Source organism: Vitis riparia, chromosome 5, assembly GCF_004353265.1.
Source record: "Vitis riparia cultivar Riparia Gloire de Montpellier isolate 1030 chromosome 5, EGFV_Vit.rip_1.0, whole genome shotgun sequence".
Lineage (NCBI taxonomy): Eukaryota > Viridiplantae > Streptophyta > Magnoliopsida > Vitales > Vitaceae > Vitis > Vitis riparia.
This window is the reverse complement of record NC_048435.1, coordinates 17927342-17950060: the sequence shown is the minus strand read 5'-3', so window position 1 is coordinate 17950060 and position 22719 is coordinate 17927342. Positions and strand designations below refer to the sequence as shown.

Below are 22719 nucleotides of genomic sequence, written 5' to 3'. Positions count from 1 at the left end.
TAACAAAAGAATTAATAGCCCCATCCCCGCCCTGTCCCGAATGTCCATTGAGCCCTAACCCTAATTGGTGATGAGTAGATCTCATACCCAAATGCACTTTCCTTTCACTAATTATGATAATATACCCAAATATGAAAAAATAATATCAAAGTTAAAATTAACACCACAACAATCAATAATTTTAAGCTCATAGTTAGCTTAAATGATTCAAAATTAATGCAAAACACAAAAAAAAAAAAAAAAAAAAATCATTTGAACTATTTACAAGAGAATGGAATGAAAACTGAACCAAACGGGAAAATGGGTCAATATCAGCCATGGATCTAAATCCATCTTCAAGCCAATCTTTGAACAAAGACTTCATCAAATCCACTACTTCAAAGGCTTTTGCATTCCTTTTATGTTGTGCTCTCGGACAATGACTTTAAGGTGACGCTCTAGATTATTGTGTTGCACATATTTAGGGCAAAGAGATTGAAGTCTATGACTAGTTTGACATCGCGAAAGAGGAGTTTTGTGCTCTCAGACCAAACCACGAACAAGATGAAATTAATTTCAGATTATTTTAGTTGGTGTGAGGGAGGAAGAAAAAGTAGTATTGATCCTGGAGATAGGGTTTCAATCTGTGCATCAGAGGAAGAAGAAGAAGCGACTGTTGAAATTAGGACAACCGATAAGAATGAAAGACCATTATATCAGAGGAAGAAAAAGAAGGAGTGACCGTCAGAATTAGGGCAAATGGGAAATAATGAAATATAGATATACAAGGATTTTTTTGACATTTTACTAGTAGTTGAAGGGTAATTTTGTAAATTTATATTCGGGGCGGGGTGAGGCGGGTTGGAACAAAATTCATACCCATCCCAAACCCGATTCAGGTTTTTAAAATATTCTCATACCCGACCTATACCCGTTTATTATATTTCACACCTGTCCCAATAAGGGCGGGGCGGGTTACCCGATTAGCCCAGAAAATTGCCATCCCTAGGCATGTATAATTGATTAGATATTTATACCCCACAAACAATCCATAATCTTCTTATGTGGGATGTGGAATTAAAGGGAAGAAAATGGAGCACGACCCTCCCAAGTGTAAAACCAAAAGTTTAACTACTTGGCTATACATTATCTTTGTAATATTATTGTCAAATAAAAATATATTTATCAAATTTTATCATATCAAACCATCAAATAAATGCAATTTTTTACATTCATATTAATTTTTATAATAACTATTCAACTATAAATATGAAAATAATATAAAATAGTTAAGAGAATAATTTTTAAAATCTTAAAATAATAAAATATATAAACTTATAAATAAATTAAATATTATAATTTTCTTTTCATCTTAAATATATCTTTAAACTTAAGTATTATATATGTTTTATTTAATAAAATTTAATGTATTTATATTTATCTCTATTATGTAATTTGATATATCAAATATAACATATTATTAATATTTTTTATTATATATTTAAATTTATATAATATATAAATTATATTTATGACATCATTAGTTCGACTGCGGTTTGACCACTAATGCGACTATTGAATTGTAAACTGGTAAATTTTTCGATTTAGTGACATTTTGAGAACATTGGATAAAGTAAGTTTTAATGGGAGTTAAACAACAATGTTGATGGAAATGAAATTAAAATGAATATTAAAAGACGAATAATGGAAAACAATATATGAGTTTTGAGTATTTATTTTTCAACAGCTTCATCAACTAAATTGACAAAATGAAATAAGCAATGATGATCTGTATAGAAAGTATGTTAGGGTATATTTACGTAAAAGAATTAATTAAATCTAAATTTAGGATATAATTATTTATATATTAATGCATTGATTAAGAAAACAATATTCATATTAATTTTTATGAGCATAATTCATGAATGATGTGTTTTTCATTTTATTCCATTTAACTATGTGAAGATATATTATTCCTATTTTTAAATATTAAACAAATAAAAAGAAGTAAATCTCAACCAATGATGTTAGAAAGGAGTGAAATCAAGTTAAATACAACTAACAATATCTCAAAATGGTTAAATATAACAAAATTATTTTTATTAAATTGGTTTAGAATGTAAATGAATATATATATATATATATAATATATATATATATATATATATATATATATATATGCTAACGATGGAAAAAAAAAAATCTCCAATTGAAAAATAGATATATTTTATTGTTATTATTAAAATGAAACTGGCAGCATGTCCATAATTGAATGAGTCAGGAGGGGGGGTGGCAGCTTCTTCTGACAGGATAGGGAAGGTTCAATGCAAGTTCATTATGAGGGATGTACCATCCAGTACCATCTTCTAAGGTATGGCTTTGGTCCACATTGAGCATGGACATGCCAAAGCTTCTTGGAATTTGAGCTTCTCTCCCACCTACTTACAATCTTCTTCCTTTATTTATTTACAATTTTTTTTTTTTTTTTGATATTCTGATTGATTATGTAGCAATTTTTTTTTTTTAAAGTTAATTGATAAATTAATGAAATAAAAAGGTAGATTTGGATTGAGCAAATGCAATGACCCTTCTTGATGATCATTGTATAATTGTGGGTGTTGAGGTATGTTAAAGATATTCAAATATATTCATATTATTGATGATAACTAATTTAACAACCCGATTGAGATTGACTGAAATATATTTTTGATATATCAGAAATACTTCTAGATACAACTTTGAAAAATAGTAACACATGTGGTTACATATTTTGTGATGATATAGATAATATTGGATTAAAAATTCATTTTACGGTAATTTTAAAGAACACTTCTAATTATTTAAATGTTTGGGATCATTTGGCAATAATTTTAAGATGCGTTTTTAGATATTTGAAAATTTTTAAAAAACACTTTTAAAAATTTGAAAAATCATTTATGATATTAAACAATTACTTAAAATGTGTTTAGGAATGATTCAAAGTGTGTTTTCCAAAAAACAAAAATCATTTTTGGAGAAACACTTAAAAGTGTGTTTTTGCGTGTTTTTATTCGAAGTGTTCTTAGTAAAATTGTTTTCTCTATAAACATTTTTTAAAATAAGTGTTTCTTTAAAAAACACTTCAAGTGATTTTCTAATATTATAAGTGATTTTTCATATTTTAAAAATATTTCCTAAATTTTGTCAAACTTTTTTTTTCTTCAAAAACACTTTTTATACTAAAATATTTTTTAAAATAATTGTCAATGGTAATAATTCTTCTAAAAACACTTAACAAACACTCTTAAAATTATTATTAATCTGATGAGTTATTTTCAAGTGTTTTCTAAAAAATCATTCTCATTATAAACAATTTAATATTCTATGAAACTATTATTCAAAGTACACTCTTTTTATATTTTATTTTTTAAAATTAATGTAAAACCATATTTTCAAATAAAATAAATAAATATTACATTTTAAAAATACTATCTCTAGATGGACATTCAAAATAAATTTTAAAATAAGACTTTTCACAAATTTTTTGAAAACAATATTAAAAGTATTTAGCACAAAAATCATTATGGACACTTATTTCAAAGATGGTCCTAATGCATACTTTAATGCCACAAAAGTCATTTTTAACCCAAAGTGTAGATGTGGAGATAGGGGTGTATGATGGTGGAACCATGATAACAAGTCTTTCTTTTTTGAGCAAATGATAAAATAATAGTACACATAAAGCTGAAGACATATCATAGCAGCTATTTGCTTTCCATTACCATTCTTCATCATCTCAAGAATCTTATAATGAAAGGCAAGGGATGGAACCCAAAGTAATGAGAGCAATTTTTTTTTTTTTTTTTTTTTACTTTTTGGATCTATTATTAAGTGGAGAATAATAGAGCATTATGTAAAGTAGCATACTTTATTTTTATACTCAAACACACCTTAAGTATGGGTTAGTGATTGAACTAATAAAATGGAACTTACAAAGTGGATTCCTTCCATGGGAGACCATCCCCCCAATAGAGAATTGTTTGATTCCAAATTCATATGGTGGGAATGGGACAAGAATTATACTTTAGTATAGAAAGGAAATTAATTATTTTAAAAAATAATTAAAAATCTCTAACCCAAAATATTCAACTCAAGCTCCACCCATTTCCATTTTTACAAACTTGAATTAACTTCTGAAACTCAAGTTGGACGATTGTTAGATTTGTATCGGTCGAATTTAGGTTAACCCCATGTATAATGGTCCTTTAAACACAATCTTTTATACATTTATATTAAAATTTAAATATTTATAAATATTATTAAATATTAAATCAGGTTCAAGTTAGATTTCGGTTGCCCAAACCCTTGACCTAAGCCCAACCCGAATTAAGTTTGAGTTGAGAAACCTCAATCCAAACCCAACCTAAGTACTAAAAATACTTGTCCAAACCCTCCCAAGCATTGGGTTGGGTTCAGGTTGGGCCCAACCAACCCATCAAAATTCCACCCCTACATAGTATATCGAATTTGGATATGATTTCTTGAATGGAGATGGAAATGACTTTTTAAATTTTTTTTTTTTTAATAACCGTGAATGTCCAGGCCAATTTACGCGCACCTCGACTAATCTCACAGGACCTTGAAGTTAACAATCAGATAAGCCTCTAGTGGCCCTGAAGGGACTCAAACTGGTGACCATTGGGGAGGAAACCCAAGGTCAAACCAACTGAGCTACCCCTCAAGGTTGATGGAGATGGAAACAGCTTAACCTGAGGAAGGTAGCAAATCTAGGAAATGAGTTCGAACAACTGAATACAAAGAGGAATAACTTCACTCAAACAACAGGGCCTAAATATACTAGCATGGAAGAAAGATTCTACAATTTTAGGTGAGTAGTAGCTGTGGTTTTCTGAACTAGAAAGGCTCAGCAGCAGTCCGGTACTAGTACGAGTTAAAACTATGTTAATCAAGCTGGAGCAAGACTCCGAAAAACCCACAAGCCCCAAACTGCCTCCATCAACCTACCCTTCGCATACCACCATATACCGCTCTTGGCCAAGTTACAATGGATCAATTCAACGAGCTCAAGAAAGGAAAGATTTAACTACCAGGACATATTGGCCACCAGAAGTTGCAACAGCAGCAGAAACAACAAAAAAAGATGGTACAGGAGAGCCTTACGAATGTTTCATTTTTCTGACCTGGTATAACTGAAAGTATATTGCCATTTGATAGGCAGTACCATCTGAAATTCATCTCCATTGGCAACCACTTTTCATGTATGAGTTATGACACAAGGAGAAAGGACAAGCAGTGACATTATATCACGAGATTAACTCGAACATGTCTCACCACCTAACCATTTGTAGTAGCCTGTTGCGGGGAAGAACTGATTGATGCATCAAAGCCAGGTGGAATGAAAACAACATCATCCCACTGCCTACTAGCATTCTCCTGCAATATTTTTAATTTTTCTTGTTACTTTGGTTTCTCATTTTAAATTAATACTCTGCTGCTTTGCAAGGAAGACCGAGAAAAACAACAAACAGCTATAAAATTCCAAATGTTCACTACCAGAAAACATTACATAGAGATACTCCTTACCTGCATCCCTTTTATTATTTCCTCAAATACAGCAACCTACAAGATGGAAACCAAAAAGGGGCGTCAAAAACAGAAGATCCACCAGCACAGTGGCATCCAAAACAATACCTGAATATCCCCCTGTCTGAAGGCAGGGTTTAACCGGTTCTGCTGGTTGGAAGCACTTAGCAATGAATTCTCTAGGTCTTCCTACAAAATCCCAATGATGAGAAATGAGCAAGTGTACATGCAATACCAAATATTTGATAAGAATAATTTTCAAGTTGGCATCTCCTCCACTAACTTTTCTGAAAAAAACTGGCCGATATTTCTTGTCCTGGCTCTGCAGTATCAAGCTCCTTGACTGAAACATGAGGTGTGAACAGTTCAAAACATCAGCATAAAATTCATGGGGTAGCAGAGGAGATAGCATATATTTTCAGATCCAGGGATCAATGAAGAAAGCATAATCACAAGGAAAGGATACTTCCAAGGAGTGACAGCAGACAGAACCAAAATCATGGCTTTGCAGTGCCTGGTCAAGCATTGACCGGCCAATAGTAACTATATTATTAATTTGAGTGCAATCCAAGATATCACCTATGGGAGATCCTCACATGACATGATGTCATTTCCTTTAACATCTGTTTCATAATTGAATTGCCTCAACAAGCAATCAACTCGTGAAGGAACAATCCCAAAATGCAACACATGCTATAAATGTGTGGCACAAAGTTAATATTTGCCAAATATAAACAATGAGTCTAAACTAAACACTGGAAGAAATAGAGGACTTAAAAGTTTCCACAAGAACTGGGAGAGAAAGTATGCATTCATTCATTAGTAACAAATCATAATATTCAACCCTCCTGCAAGAAAACCTCATACACAAGGTTCAAATCCTTCAAGAAGCACAAATTTCAAATAAGAATGCGAGCGAAATAGAAGTGCTTTCCATCAAGGAAGTAATGTTTCCACTTCAAGGAGGATTCCTCCAAAACTTTTACTTTCACAATTATGTTCCAAGAACCTTCAACACAAGAAGCTGCTATGGCACAAGTGTATATTTAAAAATTGAATAAAATTGTAGATTTCATATTTTGACTAGAACCATGGTTTCAAATATTTCTATAGCTGCTAGTATTATAATATGAGAAAAACTAAAAGACAAGTTAGCAACGGATGTTACACAGTAAAACTCAAAGGGTATTCCAGATACACAAGCCTACTGAAATTTAAAGAAAAGTATTCCATGGTGAAATAGCAAAGCAACAAAATGAGAAAAACACACAAACAAACAAACAAAAACCCAAAAAAAAAAAAAAATTAAATAGAATATGGTAAAATTTCCCAGTAGGCATTAGGAACAATTATGCTTGTTGACATACATGAAAATTTGTATTAAACAACAAAAGATTTTTCTCCTTTCAAGGATTTTGTATAAGACAATTGTTATAGAACAGTATGAGAATCAAAACAACCTAAAGTAACATTGTTCTCAGCTTTTTTTTTTTTTTTTCCCAATGATAAATAAATTTCATCATCTTAATCTGGAAGAGCACAAGACTCTGATTTGGACAATGGTCAAAAGACTAATAGTTAATTAACAAAAATAATTTATTCAATTCTTAACATCCTTAGTTTTTTTGTGGCCAAATCTTAATATCTCAACTCTCCTATTTATGCTCTCATGTTTCTAAGTCTTAGTTTTATGAAATGGCTACAATTCTTTCATAGAAGAAACAAAAGAAATGAGTGCAGATCCCTGTTTTTCACACTCGGAGTTGTCTATTAGTTACCTTGAATGTTTGATAGTTAAAGTAGTATTTTTTTTTTTTTTTTTTTTTTTTGATAGGTAAAATATAAGTGCATATAAAAATGGGGGCACCAAAAGAGCGTCCAAAGCATACAGGAAATATACACTAGTCGTCTAAAGGCAAAACCAAAAGCAAAGAGGGGCTACAAAAAACAACACCCCACCCTCACCTAGAATCCAACCAATCAAAGAAGTTGATTAAAGACAAAGGACTGTTATCTATAAACAGCTTAGTCCACGATTACAAATTACAAATAAAGGAGTTTTTCAGCGTTTGGTTCAATAGCTCCTCATTTTCAAAAGTAATTTTATTTCTTTCCTTCTAAACTGTCCAAAAGATACATAAGGGGGTTGTCTTCCATCCTTTTTTGTGATTTTTGCCCACAAAAAGTAAGGTAGTATACTTTTGAGTTACATTAATCTTGTTTGAAGCATTTTAGTAATGGTTTACCTTTCATACAAGGAGTTGGTTATTTAGCTCCTTAAATATTTTATTACTTTTAGTGTTGCATTAATTAACAATTGATTTACTTTTCCAGAGGTTTTAAGATTAGGAAAACACATAAGAGCATTTGGACTAAGAAGAAAGCAACCGAGGGTTTCTTTACATCCTCTTTACTTTCACTAGCACCAAATCCAGAACGCAAGGTGATGACTGAACATCATTTTTTTTGTTCTTGCGACTACTTATGGTTACTTTGTTGGATTCAAGAAAATTTTCACTTTATCATCACTTAATGATGAAGCAAGAAAGCTAAGTGTAACTCTTAATTCACCTATCATCTATAATCTCATCATATCAGAATTTCTATCAACACATGCACAGCTATTGACTCGTATGTTTGTGCACAGATCAAAATATTATCCTGTGTGTATATATTGGTGATTGATCACACAGTGCCACATTCATTGCACATGCTACCTACCAATTACTAAAAATATATTGCATATGATTAGCCATTAAAAGTAACCTACAAAGTGGACTTGACACCAAAATGACACATACACAAACCTTTACTACATGCATTTATAGGAGAAATGTCAGAAATTCTAGTGGTACTCTCATTTTCTTCATCACTAGCGATATAGCAGAGGCAGTGCATATGTACAACACAGAAATCATAGTCATGGAAAAGGAGGTGGTTACTGAGGTTTTCAGGACCACAGTGGTGGTGACAGAGTGGCCACTAGCAATGATGACAATATGGAGATGGTGGCAGTGTGACCTGATGATGGTAGAGTAGAGGGGAGTAGTGTAGAATGCTACAACCAAAGCAACAGTAGTATTTGTGAGTGGTGATAGTGATTCTGGGGTTACAGGGTTGATACAGTAAATTAATGCTGAAGCTTAAAGATTTTTGAAAGGAAAAAAAAAACATATTATAGAAATTACAATTATGTTCGTTAATTGTGTATTATGAAATCAAAAAATAAATATCAGGTCAAGGGTATTACTGGAAGTAAATCTATCAGCTAGCTTCAAACATGCATCTAGTAGTGACAAGCACAGCAGGGTCAACGTACGGTAGTAAATTGTTACACAATTGCCATTTTTTGCCATACAAAGAATGCACCAGATCTTCACCATCACTAAATTAGCCGTTTCACACAAAGCAAGATAATGTCAATCATATTCCAAAATCCATTTGGGCTTTTGTTCCTTATAAATCATGGTCCCATCTAAAGTCAAGATGTTGACAAGGTAACACAAATACTGCAAGAAAATTATTTAGAATGACCAATGCTAATACGAGAACCTGGAAAACTGGAACCCCGGAGAAGCCATCATCAGAAAAACCAGCCTTTTCCATCACCTAAAATAAGAGGCATAAAAATCATTCTTCAAAAAAAATGTTGGATGAACAAAACAAAAGATCACAAGCACAATAAGTTACACAAGATCTGCAAATGTCCACAGAGTATGAAACGTAACTATGCTTCACTGAAGAGAACAATCATAGAAATAACATAAAGAGAAGTATCATATTACAATTTTCACCATTCAATAAGCTGTTCAAATCTTCTAAGAAACTTGCAATATACCTTCATTCCAATCCGAAAAAAAATAGACAGAGCAAACTCAAAAAAATTAGGTCATGTCAAATTAAGTCATGTAGTCATCACTAAATCCAAATTAGTCTTGCTTTAGTAAAGTGTTACCAGAAATAGATATGCCTATTTATTTGTTTTGAAAAATGAAATTGACCCATACCAGATAATATAAAGAAAATTATTTCCTTTTCATGTATTTTCTAATTTCTCCCAATTGAACACACTCCTGCATGAAAAGGAACATTTAAAAGAAGATATGGGCATAAAAAAAATTAGAATTAAAATTAAAAAGTCATCATATGTGTGTGTGTGTGTGTATAGGTGGGAATCAACCTTCAACAATAGACAGGTCATAAGCACTATATATTTATGTTCAAACTAAAATAATACATACAAAAAGGTGGGAAACAAGGGAAAGTTATGTTAGTAAATATTATTCAAAAACCAAGTTATTACATTATATTGCAAAATATAAAATAATACAAATGGGACAAGGGAAAGTTCTCTTAGTGAATAAATATCATTCAACATCCAAATTTACATCACATTGCAGCTAGTCCTTTTTACAGCCCAGATATGTTAAGACCCACAAACTGAAACTACAAAAGATATAGCATTACAGGTCTTAAAATACGAAAGTCCTAACAATGGTAACAAAAGTCAGATATCGCACATATTGCACTAATTAACTTGCCAGCCCTTTTCCTAATAATTAAAAATAAAAATTATACAATAAAGAAAAATATACAAGTATTTTCCCTTTTTCATGGTTTCTTCTTTCTCCTTTTAAATACTCATTCCTTCACAAAGAAGAAGGAATCATCAGGTCTAATATAAGCATAGACAAGCCAAGCTCCCTAAAGGCTGTTCTTTAGTGCAATGTCAAAGTGTATCAAATTTAGTCAATCTTTGCAGCACCATCTACATCATTCTCACCCAGCTGACAATAACTACTCCTCAAGTTAAAGAGAGTTCATAGAGGATTGCATAATTCTACAACCACCCTCATTCTTTAGCATGATCAAATCTTAACCCGGTTGGATTTTGGAGTATCAACCTTTTTGCAGTATCAGTTGATGACAAAAATAAAAAATAAAAAATAAATAAAAAAATTGAAGTCTTCTAGGGAATAGATTCAGTTTACATTAGCACCATATCCCACGCCTTATGCTAAAGAGAATGGATCTATCCCAAGGTGTCTTCTTAAGCCACTACCAAGAGAAGCCTTTGTTGGCAAATAAGCAAGCACAGCTCTGATAAAAAAAAAAAAAAAAAAAAGGCAAGCACAGCACTTGATACCAACTGAGCAACTACAGGTTGGTAAGGTCAATACTTCATCTTCCAAAAGTATTAAAATCAGGTTGCCTCCTTAAATGGATTTAAATCCTGCTACAAGTAAAAACCTTAAATGAGGGATCCTTAACTCTTTATATGTACATTTAAATCATACTATAGGTAAAAACCTCAAGTAGAGAGGCGCTTACCTCCCTATATACATTTAAATCATGTTACAATTAAAAACTCGATAACAGGGTCAACAGTCATACTAAATCAAAGTCAAATAAAATGCACATAAAAAATAAGGGCTAGTGACATTTCAGACAACACTTTTAGATGAGTTAAAAATGATGTGGTAAAATGAAGTATCCAAAAGGCAATGCCTTTACATGTCTCGATGCTAAAATTGCTTTAGAGGTTCTAGTATGAGCTTCTTCAAATGCAAGAAACCAAAAAGAAAAAGAACAACTGAGAAGACCAAAGAAGATTATGGGTCTCACAGGAAAAAAAAAGAGGATCTAATTCCAAGATTATAAATGAAAGAGGCGCTTATGCCATTCAACACCATGAGTCAATAAAAATACTAATTCCTCCTAAAACCGAAAATTTTATTGTCATATTGGCTGCTGAAATCTGCCTATTACATCACTAGCTAGCGTGGTAATGGGTTAGTGTGAAATTTGGAGGTTCCATGTTCAAATCTTAGTAGAGATCCCAAAAGATCAATATTCAACAAGACTAACACCTATAATTCAGTATAAAATTGTGGCTATCATATACAAATTAAAAAAAGTTGAAAAAACTAACGGTAACAACAAACAAAAACAAAAACACTCTTTTCAGCTGCAAACCTGAGGACTAACCCCACAAGCAAAAGGGTTAGAAACTTGCCTGGAATTCCAAGGAATGAATATATGGAAGAAGCCCATATAGACCAAGTACTTTTGCAGAAGTAATCATGGGAATATATGAGCACAAGATTCCACATAGCACCACTACGCCTACTAAGCAATGCATCTTTAGCCAATTCAAGGAAGGACCCAAACAACCCAAACAACCCAAACAAAGAAAAGGCCAAGTGCCAGAAGCCGGAATCCCACTACAATGAATCAGTACCCGAAGCACACCACTTTAATTTATGGTTTCTTCATAATGCATAGTAATCCTCCTGTATGTTTTAGGGGTTTTTATCTCATCAAAGAAAAAATTGATTCCATCGGTAATTATTTGATATCAATTACATTTTATACTACTCATCAAAATTCAAAGATCCCTCATCTGTGAATCAAAAGTCCCAATTAGAATAAACTCCCAAACTTCCATGCATGCAAGATCTTATAACTATTAAGTCCATCACCTCACATGTTCTGTGCACCTTTTTAATTAAATGCTTATGCTGGTTTTGATCGTGCTGCTTTTATTACACCTTGAAATAATTATCATTCATCTTCATTATGTTAATAAAACCCCTCACTTATCAAAAAAAAAAAATTATGTTAATAAAACTCCTCATTTCTTAGTAGGAAGGAAATCAAAACTTGTTTTTAGGAAGTCAGCAACTAGTTCAACAAATTGAATCAAACTGCAGCTATTTGTAACTGTTTTGCATCAAAGAATAGGGTGGTTTTTCCAACGGTCAGTTACATGTAGCGCAAAAAATGGGTTTAAATATCTTAAGGTGCCAGATATTAGAAGTTGAAACATTGAAGACAAATCCTTGCCTATCCACTACCCTAGTTTATAAAATGTTGTTTGTTAAATAATAATGGCCACTGATGAACATAGTTTTTAATTTTCAATTGAACAAGTTTTTCTATAATTTTTGTTACACTTTTGTGACCATGGTTCTAAATACTGGATGATAGATCACATAATCCAAGAAGTGATGGCATTAGTTACACACTAGTCTCAAACATAGCAATCTTGGCTAATGTAACATCTTTACAGAAACAGAAACAGTATTGATCTGAATCAACTCATATGAACCACATTGGCCCCCTCATATTTATGAGACATAGGAATTAAAACAGTAAAGGTTTTGTTCAAAGATCCTAATCCTTCCCACATTTGAACCAAAGAGAGTTAGAAAACAATATTTGTTCCAGATGTATAATATTTGAAGGCAGAAAAAAATATATATGGTTTAGATTTGGAAACAAAGTTCTTGAGTCAACAAGTTTACACCATTTCCAACTTTGATTCAACAAAAAAGATTAGAGGAAAATTTTATGGCAAAATGATTTTTTTTCTTCTCAATTTATCTGCACGAATATTCCACAATGAAGAATTTTGCCAATATCATATTTAAAGCATCTTTCAACACAGCCACTCCCAATCCTGACAAAGGCAATGGTTGGGGTAGGTACTTTGCCAACATAAAATATACAATCAATCATCACTCCGCATAAACATGAATCCGGAATAGATAGAATAAGAAATGAGGCCAGTGGCAAGAAGCTAACCAGTTGAACTACATGTCAAGCAAACTGTTTAAGATGGTTTAGACATATGCAACAAAGATAAACAAATGTAACAGTACAGAGAAGTAATCCAATTCATGTGGAAAGTAGCAAAAGGATATGATATAAGCCAGAAAAGGAATGACCAAAGGGAGTTAGAGCTGCCAAAGATATGACTCTAAAACAAGCTTGATGGACAAAAAAAAATTAAAAATAATAATAATAATAATAATAATAATTCACATAGCTAATCAAAAGCAGTATGAATAAAAGCCTTCAATAAGCTTAGTAGATTAGACATTACAGCATGACACTTGGATCAAATTTTACCAAGTATCATTAATTAAATAAAAACCCTTTACAACCAACAGAAATTTTCAACTTGGGAACATATTTTCCCTGGAAAAATTTTCTCCAAAACCTTTAAAAAAGACTCAAGGGTGTATTGCTTTAAAATTTTATTTGATTTCCATAGGATGAAATATTTGGTGCTTAATCCACTCCACATCCAATGAACTGGGAAGCAACAAAAAAATTATGTTGCCAAATTACTCACTCTAAGTGCATTCTTGACTTGGGTTGAGTCCGGCATCAACCTAAATGCAACCCCATCAAGCTTTAGTTGAAAAACCTGCAAAACCCATCAAATAATCAATCAAATACACAAAGCCACGGCCAGAACGCCAGAAACCAAGAAACAGAGCTTATTACAAACCTTGTTCAGAGCAACAGCGACCACTTTGGAGCCTTGCCGCATTCCGGGGTCCATCAATTTCATCTGCTCGAGAAGCGTCTCAGCATCCTCCTTCTTGAGACAAAACAACCCAAGGGACTTCCCAGTCCTCACACCCGAAACCAACACGAATTCATCCGAAGAGTTGCTGAGGGCGTACACGGGCACTCCCGCCAACCGCTCCTCAATTGCACTTGCGGGCATGGCCCCTCCATCCCCGCGAATACGAGCCCAAACTGGAGCCTTTCCGGGGCATCGTAGGGCGCGTTTGGCGTGGTTTTGGAGGTTGGAGATGGTAGACTCGAAGTGGGTTTTAGGGTCGAATGGGAGATTGGGGAAGTGGCTGAGAAAAGCGGAGCAGTGATTTTGAATGTCGGTGACAGCTTGCTGGAGATTGAGTTGTGGTGGCTTTGATGCTGAAGGCGTGTCCAGGTGTTTGGGCTTGAGGAAATTCATGTTCCTTTTCCCTATGTTTTCTCAGAAGATTTGGGTTCGAGAATTCGAGGGTGGTGGGGTTTCTCCAGGGAAATGAAGAGGAAAGCAGCCGAGGATTTAGAGGGGGTTTGAATTTGGGTTGGGATGTCATCGAAAGCTCTGTTACAACTTACCTTTACACATAGTAGAAATCAGCCCACTTACAGTCCACCAGTTCAAAAATTGGGCCGCCACTGGACCAGGCCCAGGCCCATAGAATTATCGCCCTACTGACGCCTAACTCACGCTTTACGCTACTTTTAGGCCTGTTTGCAGCACAAGAAGGTCCGATCTCTCCAGCATTCAATAATTTCTTCTCCATACCTGCGTTTCGATCCATCTCTGAGTTCAAGGTACTGCTCCAATCTATATTCTCAATTCAATCAATCGACTTCTAGGTTAGATACAATCGTTTGGATGCTGAGAAAATAATGAGAAACGAAAGAAAATTTTGAATCTTCAAATTTTCACCATCAAGGTAGTGGAGAATACAGAAATTGACACTTTACCTTAAAATCATGTGATTCTTTGGCTTAGTTGATCTGAATTTTGGATTTTTGACAGCAAACGGAGTGAAAGAATACAGGTATCAAAAAGTGGTTTTCTTTTATTTTTCTTCTTTTTTTACTTAAAATTGGTTTAGATGACCTGATTTTTTATTTTTCGGAAGCAGAAGATGAGAGATGACAAAATTTATGTTCTTTTATTTCTCTATTTGATTGGAAACCATACCAAGATTTAGGGTTTCTCTTTGAATGTTTTTAACTTGTCAATGTTATTGCTGAAAACTTTGAAATCTAGGATTTTAGGTTGAAGCTAGAATTTTTATAAAATTAACTATTTGGAAACATTATCCTGTAAAATCATACGTAGAAAAGATTTTGGCTTCAATTATTGTTGACTAATTTTACCATGGAAAGATAAATGGTACCCACCATGCTGCCAATGAATCCCATCGTAAATGGAAGCCTATGTAGGAAAAAAGGAACAACTACCAAAAAAAAATGTAAAAACTCCTTATTGAAAGAAGAAAAGAAAGAACTTTAAAGTGCAAAATAAGTGAAATGAATTTAATTTTATTATCTATAACCAATAAATAATAAAAATTTATTATGATCTTTAAGGTAATTTTATTATGATTTTCGCTATCAAATAGTAAAGATGTGGGACATAAGGGGAAGTGAGTGATATAGTTGGAGTATTTTGGGCAGCAAAAGGTTTACAAGCTCTTTGTAGTATTTTAATTTTTTTTATTAGTGGGTTAGTTGCATTCTCTGTTATTTATTTAAATTGCTGTTGCAGTTGAATTTTCAAAAGCAATGGCTGGCAGAGCTCAAATCCCCACTAAAAGCTCAGCACTCATTGCTATGATTGCTGATGAGGTATGGATTAATGTAGTTGCTCCATGGCTTTATTAATGGAACTATACCCAATTCTTATGTTTTAGACACTTGAACTAGTGTTTTTTTTATGTTGACATATATGTATGATTGTTCAGTTTTAAGCTGGGTTTGTGTCTCTTAACACTTTTGAATTGAGGTTTCTGTTTTCTACTTTGCATTTTTTCCTCTTGAAGAAGTCTGAAATCAATAAATTCATATAGCAGGATATATAACAAGTACAAGTTGGCTATCATGGTCATCATGCTGTTATTGAAGGGGTAACTCATGGTATTTAAAATCATTTCTTATATCTGGGTTGGCTTGTACCTCCTTCGAAAAAATGTCTTCCAACTACTTTCTTCCTTTACCCGTGTTCCAAAACCATGAGTGGCAGTTGAGCCAATAGTATTTTGCATATTTGTGTCTATCAAAAAAAAAAAAATACATTTCTATACAAGATCATGAATGGTTTGGCTTGAGGCCAGGGGGAACACTAGTACAATATACCAATTAGATATGAATCAAACATATACTATCTTTAGGATCCGTTTCAACCCAAACACTTTTGAATCACATGTTGCTTGCTAGCATTGGTAGATATGTTAGGACAAAACCTCTGCTGTGCATTGATTTTCACTTGCTGCTGCAAAACCTGAGAATGACCCCCTGCTTGAAGCTCCCCTCCAATGACAGCTTGTTTAGGATCACATTCAGCCACATCATCAAATTTCAATCTTATCCATATTTTTAGTGGTGATTCCCATTCAATAAAAGCATATTCTTCCTGGGTTGAGCTTCCAAACCTGAAAGATAATATCCTGTGCTTTCTGGAAGCATCAAGACTTTGGATCTATCCAATTTATGGGTGGAAGGGGATTCTGCTATCTTGATGTTTTATGTGTTTAGGTCAGAAAAAGGCCCATGGAAGTACATCATGTGGCTACGCCAAATCCTAGATCTAGCTAGAAGGTTGGGATGTTCCTTTTCTTGGTGCCCAATTGAGCTGATGATGTTGTAGATAGATTAGCAAAACATGGAGCTAAGTAAATGGTTTTTTCTGTGGGGAATTTTTTTTATTCCATTGAATTGTTCATTGTTCCTATACTTTGTTCATGTTTTTGCTTAATCCTTGATCTATATAGCTATCTTACTGATCTTGTTAGGCATTTCCCTCTTCTTTTTTCATTATCCTTTATACTTTTAGAAGGATTTTGCATCATTCATTTGTGCTTAAAAATTCTTATTAATGGATTATTTATTTCTAATTAAAAAGGGGGGATAAAAAGATCTGGACTTGTTTTGGTTGCCTGGGAAAATGAACCCCGTGGTCTTTGTGGTAACATGGTAATGATTGTCCACTACATTTGTATTTCTCTTTGGGCACATTAGTTTGTGTTTGAGCTGTTAACCTGCTCATGTCATGTTCGTTAGTACTCCATTAATAGCCTTTTCCTAGGATATTTCCAGTTGATTCCTACATGCCTACCTTAGTGCAGTTTACCACTTGATCTGTAGAGATTATATTTCCAGGAAAGTTCAGTAATTGCTCAGCTAAAGTAATTTAACTGTATATTTCATAAAACTGTGCATCATAATTATTTATTTCTTGATAAATTGTCACAAAGGCACATGGTTTTCACTAGGTTTGTTATTTATCTGATGGATGATTGTTCATATGCAGGACACTATAACTGGGTTTTTGCTGGCTGGAGTGGGTAATGTTGACTTGCGGAGAAAGACAAATTATCTCATTGTTGACTCAAGTACGTTTATGAGCTTAGTTGATCCTAGAGTATTATAGGTTGCTTATCCTTTAGTTGATTGAATTTTTAGGTTAACATAAAGATATAAATCAAATTAGCTCTCCATATGCTGATTTGCTATTTTTGTAGCCATTGTTATATCATTTATAAAATCTAACCTCTGCCAACTATTGAATTGTTGATGATATTGTAACTGATTAAACCATTTACAAGAGATATTGTTGTACTTATCTGGTGAATTCACCTTACAGTATCCTTAGCATGAGACCTTTCCATGTACTAGAATTGGCAATGGTGAATTCCCTTTCACTTTCCATGTTAAAGAATTATTGGCCTCTGCCATTACTATTTACCATCCCTAAAATTCCTCCATAAATAAGTTCCTACTTTATGGCACTCCTAGGTCAATCTTTTAACCATGCAACTCAAAGGCCTTTAATACCCATATTTTTGTCTCCTTAAGTTGAACTCATTTAGTTATTTTATTTCACCATTTTCATTTCTTCTGTAAAAACAATGTTCCTTATAATCATGTTCTAGTATATTTCACTCTTATCTATATCAATGATGGGAATGGCTTCTCTAGTCTCTATTTTTTTTTTTTTTTTAATTTATAACATCTTAAAAATTACTATTAAAGATTTGGACAGCTGTCCTGAACTTTCTCTCCCACCAATGACTACTTGGAACTTCCATTCCCTTCAGCCAATAATCATGAAACAATTGTTAAAACAGAAGATTAATTTGACACCTTAAACCTCTCTTGCTCTTTGCATTTCTCCAAAAACTCTACACCCATGTGGTAATTCACCCCTATATTGTGTGTCCTACCTCTAGTATAGCATAAAGTAAGGTAGAATGGTCTGTGGGGAATGGCTATTAGAGTTATTTATTTTTATTTTGGGATAGTCAAGAAAGTAGATGAAACTTATGCCTTGAGTGATGACTTCAACAGTAAAAAATGCCTCAAACTGCAATATTGAGGCTCAAGTCCCTTTGGATTTCATTCTTATGTGTGAACTACATTCAGGAAACCCACACTTCATTCCCTGAGGCATGCTTTCTCTCTAAGATGGATGCTTCATGCTCCTGAAATATTAATATACCAAAATCCCTTTGGATTTCAGCCTTATGTATGAATTACATTCAGGAAACCCACACTTCATTCCCTGAGGCATGCTTTCTCCCTAAGATGCATGCTTCACACTCCTGAAATGTTAATATATCAACATTTGTGTTTTAAAAGTTCTAAGGAAACTGCACAAGGGAACGGAGAGAATATTCGTGTTTGGCTCACAAACCTTCTCCACATATTATTTTCAGGTAAACTTCCATAATAATAAAACCCTGCACTTGGCTGCATGCTGAAGCTATGAGGGTCTTATTATAGTCTATGGCTATTAGATTGATTTTCCCTTCAAAACTCTAATCTTAAACAGCATTGCCAAATGTACATTGGTTTAGACTGGCACATTATGTTGTTATCTCCTTAAGAAGACAGAATTATGAATGCACCTTAGGAGGGACAAAATTTATTTACTTTGGATTTGCACTTTCTACAGATCATAAAGGCTCCATCAACTGTTATCTAACAATGAGTATGTCTAATGCATGCCAATCCATATGACAAGATGCTAACATATAGTCAAAACTGACAGACAAGCAATCACTTCAACATACAATTGTTGTAAGTTTGAAAGCATTTTAATAGGGTTACCAGAAAATCACCTGTAAGTGATTTGAATTGTTAGTTCTTGATGTTGAGTCCCAAGCTTATTCATAATAACAGTACATTGTCATAGGTGGACCTGTACATATGATATCGCTACAAGCTTATTATCTGAGTAAACTGTGTGCATACACTTAGTTGGCAACCCCATAAATAGTATAGAAATATGCAGATTGAAAATTTCATCACTTTTTTTGGAACATTTTTTTTGTCAAAAGTGTTGCTGAAGCTTTTGTATGGTGAGCATGGCTGTTTCCTATCTCCTCCGCTTCAGATCCTCAAATTTTGTGCTAAATTTTGAATCTTGGTTGTTTAGATAGGCTATACTCCATTGGTAAATTAAAATGTTCTGGATCTTGAAATCATTTGATGTTAATTCTGATTACAGTTATTTTGCTCCTTATTTGATTGTTATATTTTATGATTTAATTATGAGGATTAGATCCAACCACCTTATGTCAAAATGTAATCAAATGGTCAATAGAAGGACACTCTAGATCAAGAAGTTGATTTGATGCTAAGTAATTTTTTAATTGATAATGCTGGATAAAATAATTTTTCTCTTTCCTTTTTTATTTCATTCATGTGCCATTATGACTTAGTTCTAAGACAGGGCACTTGCGTCACAGCAGTAATGAGGCTGTCACTCAAAGAAGAGTTCATTTTATGACTTAAGGGTTCTTGCAATAAGTGCATCAGAAAATAATATCTCCTTCGTCACTTGAACTGATAAGGTTGGCATGAGTAAAAAAAATTGGGATTGTTGTAGTTTCTTAAAATTCGAATATCTGGTTGTGTATCCTTAATTAATGCGAGAATCTACTTTAAATCACATTAATTATTTTATGTGAATTGGGCAACTTGTGTACCCTTATTTATTTCAGTATCTAATGAAGCTTATCAATGGTCATTTCATTGGCTAATGAGGTCATTTTGTTCTTTCTTAGAAACAACTGTAAAACAAATTGAAGATGCATTCAAGGAATTCACCACAAAGGAAGACATTGCTATCATTTTAATAAGCCAATATGTAAGTGTTTCTATCAGTATGACATTTAATTATTTTTTTTCCCTCCCTCCCCTTACTGTTAAGCATGCACGTAAACTTTTCTGTTGCAAGCACATGTGTGATAATGGAATAATAGCAATACGACTTTTTCTTTTTTAAACATGTTGATCCACCAACACTTTTATGTTCTCCTATGAAACTGGAGGATTCCTGATGGGGCAAAAGGGAAAATAGCTCAAGCTCTAGCATTAGTAACTCACCAAACAACTGATCCTCCGATCCACACTAATACACGGGGTTTAATTTACTGGTTTAGGCAGACACCCTAGAACCAAGTTCTGTTTAGTATTTGATGCTATGCTTGCTGAAGGCATCCTGAAAATTGAACTAGGAATTGATTTTTGAAGTTGGAGTACAGAAAATGTCCCTGGGACACATTTTGGACCTTCAGATGACTAGATTTTGGAAATTTTTCTTGAGGAATAAAAGGGAAAAAGAAGGGGATCCTTGCACAAATCAATATGAAACTTTCACAGGGAATGTAGCAGTATATTGATGTTATTTTGTAAATATGTTGCACTACTTCCCTGTGTCTTCTTCCAATCAAGGGGATTAATCACATGGGGAAATGACTTTTACCCCAATGGAAATAGTGATAATCTCAAAATTATTGAAGTATTTTGAATTCATTAATGGTTAAAGAAGGAGCCTAGTTTCCCTCCGATATTGTGTTTTTACATGGCAAATGCTGTGCATAACCCTCCCTTACTGTTAAGTTAAAATAAAATATAACAAAAAAAAAAAATTGAAACCACAGAGAATCAAGCCCCACAATCCCACTCTTAGTTTCTTCTCCCTCTTACGGGCTTCTGTCGTATAAAATCAAATTTGGGTGTTTTGTACATGAGCATAATGTGTGTGCTAAAATCTGGTTATTCTAGAGCAATACCATTTCATCTTGACAAAATAGAAAGTCAAATTTCATGAGGGTGGCCTTTGATATTTGGTATGAAGAGTCTAATTATGTGTAATCATCATGGCATCTGAATTTCAGGTTGCGAACATGATAAGGTTCCTAGTAGATAGCTACAACAAGCCTGTACCAGCAATTCTGGAGATTCCATCCAAGGACCATCCTTATGATCCTGCTCATGATTCAGTCCTCTCACGAGTGAAGTACCTCTTCTCTGCTGAGTCTGTGGCATCCGGAAGGCGTTGATCATCTTAAAGCACTTGCTTCAATTCTGCACACCACTATCTCTAGTGCTTGGTTACTGTGTTATTTTGAATTGTTTTTGCTTCATTTCTCTATTTCAAATCCAAATCCAAATCCAAGTCCAAAGAGGATGTAAGTTATGAAGATCATTCAAATGAACTGTCATGAGAAAAGCCCAAACTTTGTGGTCGGAGCTGACTTCATCAAGACTTTCCTATATACAATAATTTTTAATTCCAGAAAATGCCTTGAACTATTGCCTCTGGGATTCACAGTTAAAAAAAGTGGAGAATTTTAGCTTATTTGGAATTTAAGTCTTATTATAAATTTAGCTTCGTGTCGCCATCTACAGTTGCATGGGCAATCAAGAGCTCACTATTTTGAAAATAATGATTGTGTGATATTAATAATGCACATAGCATCTTTTCTTAATAAAATTATTAATAATAAACATATAACTACATGAAGAATTTATTAAATTGATTAGCTATGAAATATTATTATTTTAATTAAATTATGATTTTTTTTAAAGAGACATTATCTAAATCAATTTTGATGGTGTTCTTGAAAAGGGAGAAACATTATCCAAATTAATTAAATAAAATAAGATGTATATAAGTGAGATAATCAAGGCATTTTAGCAAAACGAAAAAGTCCACAACCACTTCACTCTTTTATATATACTAGTAAGTGCCGACGTGTGATGCACATTAAGCATTAACTACATATATGTTTTTTTTTAAAATTATTTTATATTTTAGAAAATAAATTAACATTTGAGGGGCTAATAAATTAATTCCATGTATGTTCTTACAGTGGAAGAACTGGTTGCTTTATGCCTCATGTTGTGGGTTCTGCTACAATTTTATTTTTTTTTTGTTGAAAAAAAAATTCTTATAGTAATTTTGTATTGCTTGTTAAAGAAAATGATGATTTCATATCTCCATGCTTATTATAACATCTAAAACTATAATAAAATCCAACATTTTATGAATCAATAAGTAAAAGAGAAGGTCTGCATGCATCTAATTAGCAACATGAAAACAAGTTTAAGTAGTGGATTTGGTTCATCACATTCACTAAAATGACCAATCCTACTTGTAATATGGATGAGCCATAGCCCAATGCTTATCAAGTCATAAGCAAGCAAGAAAATATCACGATATGTCGTCGATATATCGCCGATATGTCGTCGATATATCGCCGATATGTCGTCGATATATCGCCGATATGTCGTCGATATATCGCCGATATATCGTGTATCGGA

General features: G+C 33.3%; 2 protein-coding genes across 3 annotated transcripts; one reads left to right on the top strand and one right to left on the bottom strand.

The window, feature by feature from the left end:
* Positions 1–4787: 4787 nt before the first annotated feature.
* LOC117914453 (protein TIC 22-like, chloroplastic) lies at positions 4788–14449 on the bottom strand. Its single transcript, XM_034829802.1, has 7 exons — positions 13862–14449; positions 13703–13777; positions 9115–9171; positions 5846–5905; positions 5671–5751; positions 5563–5598; positions 4788–5412 (listed from the first exon to the last, which is right to left on the bottom strand). Exons 1-7 carry the CDS (start codon positions 14333–14335, stop codon positions 5314–5316), a joined length of 882 nt encoding a protein of 293 aa, XP_034685693.1. The 5' UTR covers positions 14336–14449; the 3' UTR covers positions 4788–5313.
* Positions 14450–14601: 152 nt separating this feature from the next.
* LOC117914454 (V-type proton ATPase subunit F) lies at positions 14602–21761 on the top strand. 2 transcript variants are annotated; one of them, XM_034829803.1, is made up of 5 exons: positions 14602–14706; positions 15656–15735; positions 17417–17498; positions 20175–20257; positions 21291–21761. In XM_034829803.1, exons 2-5 carry the CDS (start codon positions 15673–15675, stop codon positions 21453–21455), a joined length of 393 nt encoding a protein of 130 aa, XP_034685694.1. In that variant the 5' UTR covers positions 14602–14706; positions 15656–15672; the 3' UTR covers positions 21456–21761. The 2 variants fall into 2 exon arrangements, with proteins under 2 accessions (XP_034685694.1, XP_034685695.1); XM_034829804.1 differs by lacking the exon at positions 14602–14706 and adding an exon at positions 14912–14939.
* Positions 21762–22719: the final 958 nt, after the last annotated feature.

Excerpts from the sequence above, each read along its gene's own strand:
- LOC117914453 (XM_034829802.1), bottom strand. The coding sequence starts at position 14,335 with ATGAATTTCCTCAAGCCCAAACACCTGGACACGCCTTCAGCATCAAAG. Across the intron at positions 13,778-13,861 it reads TCGCTGTTGCTCTGAACAAG|GTTTTTCAACTAAAGCTTGA; the intron begins GTTTGTAATAAG and ends TGGGTTTTGCAG. Across the intron at positions 9,172-13,702 it reads AAGTCAAGAATGCACTTAGA|GTGATGGAAAAGGCTGGTTT; the intron begins GTGAGTAATTTG and ends CTCTTATTTTAG.
- LOC117914454 (XM_034829803.1), top strand. The coding sequence starts at position 15,673 with ATGGCTGGCAGAGCTCAAATCCCCACTAAAAGCTCAGCACTCATTGCT. Across the intron at positions 15,736-17,416 it reads TTGCTATGATTGCTGATGAG|GACACTATAACTGGGTTTTT; the intron begins GTATGGATTAAT and ends GTTCATATGCAG. Across the intron at positions 20,258-21,290 it reads TCATTTTAATAAGCCAATAT|GTTGCGAACATGATAAGGTT; the intron begins GTAAGTGTTTCT and ends TCTGAATTTCAG.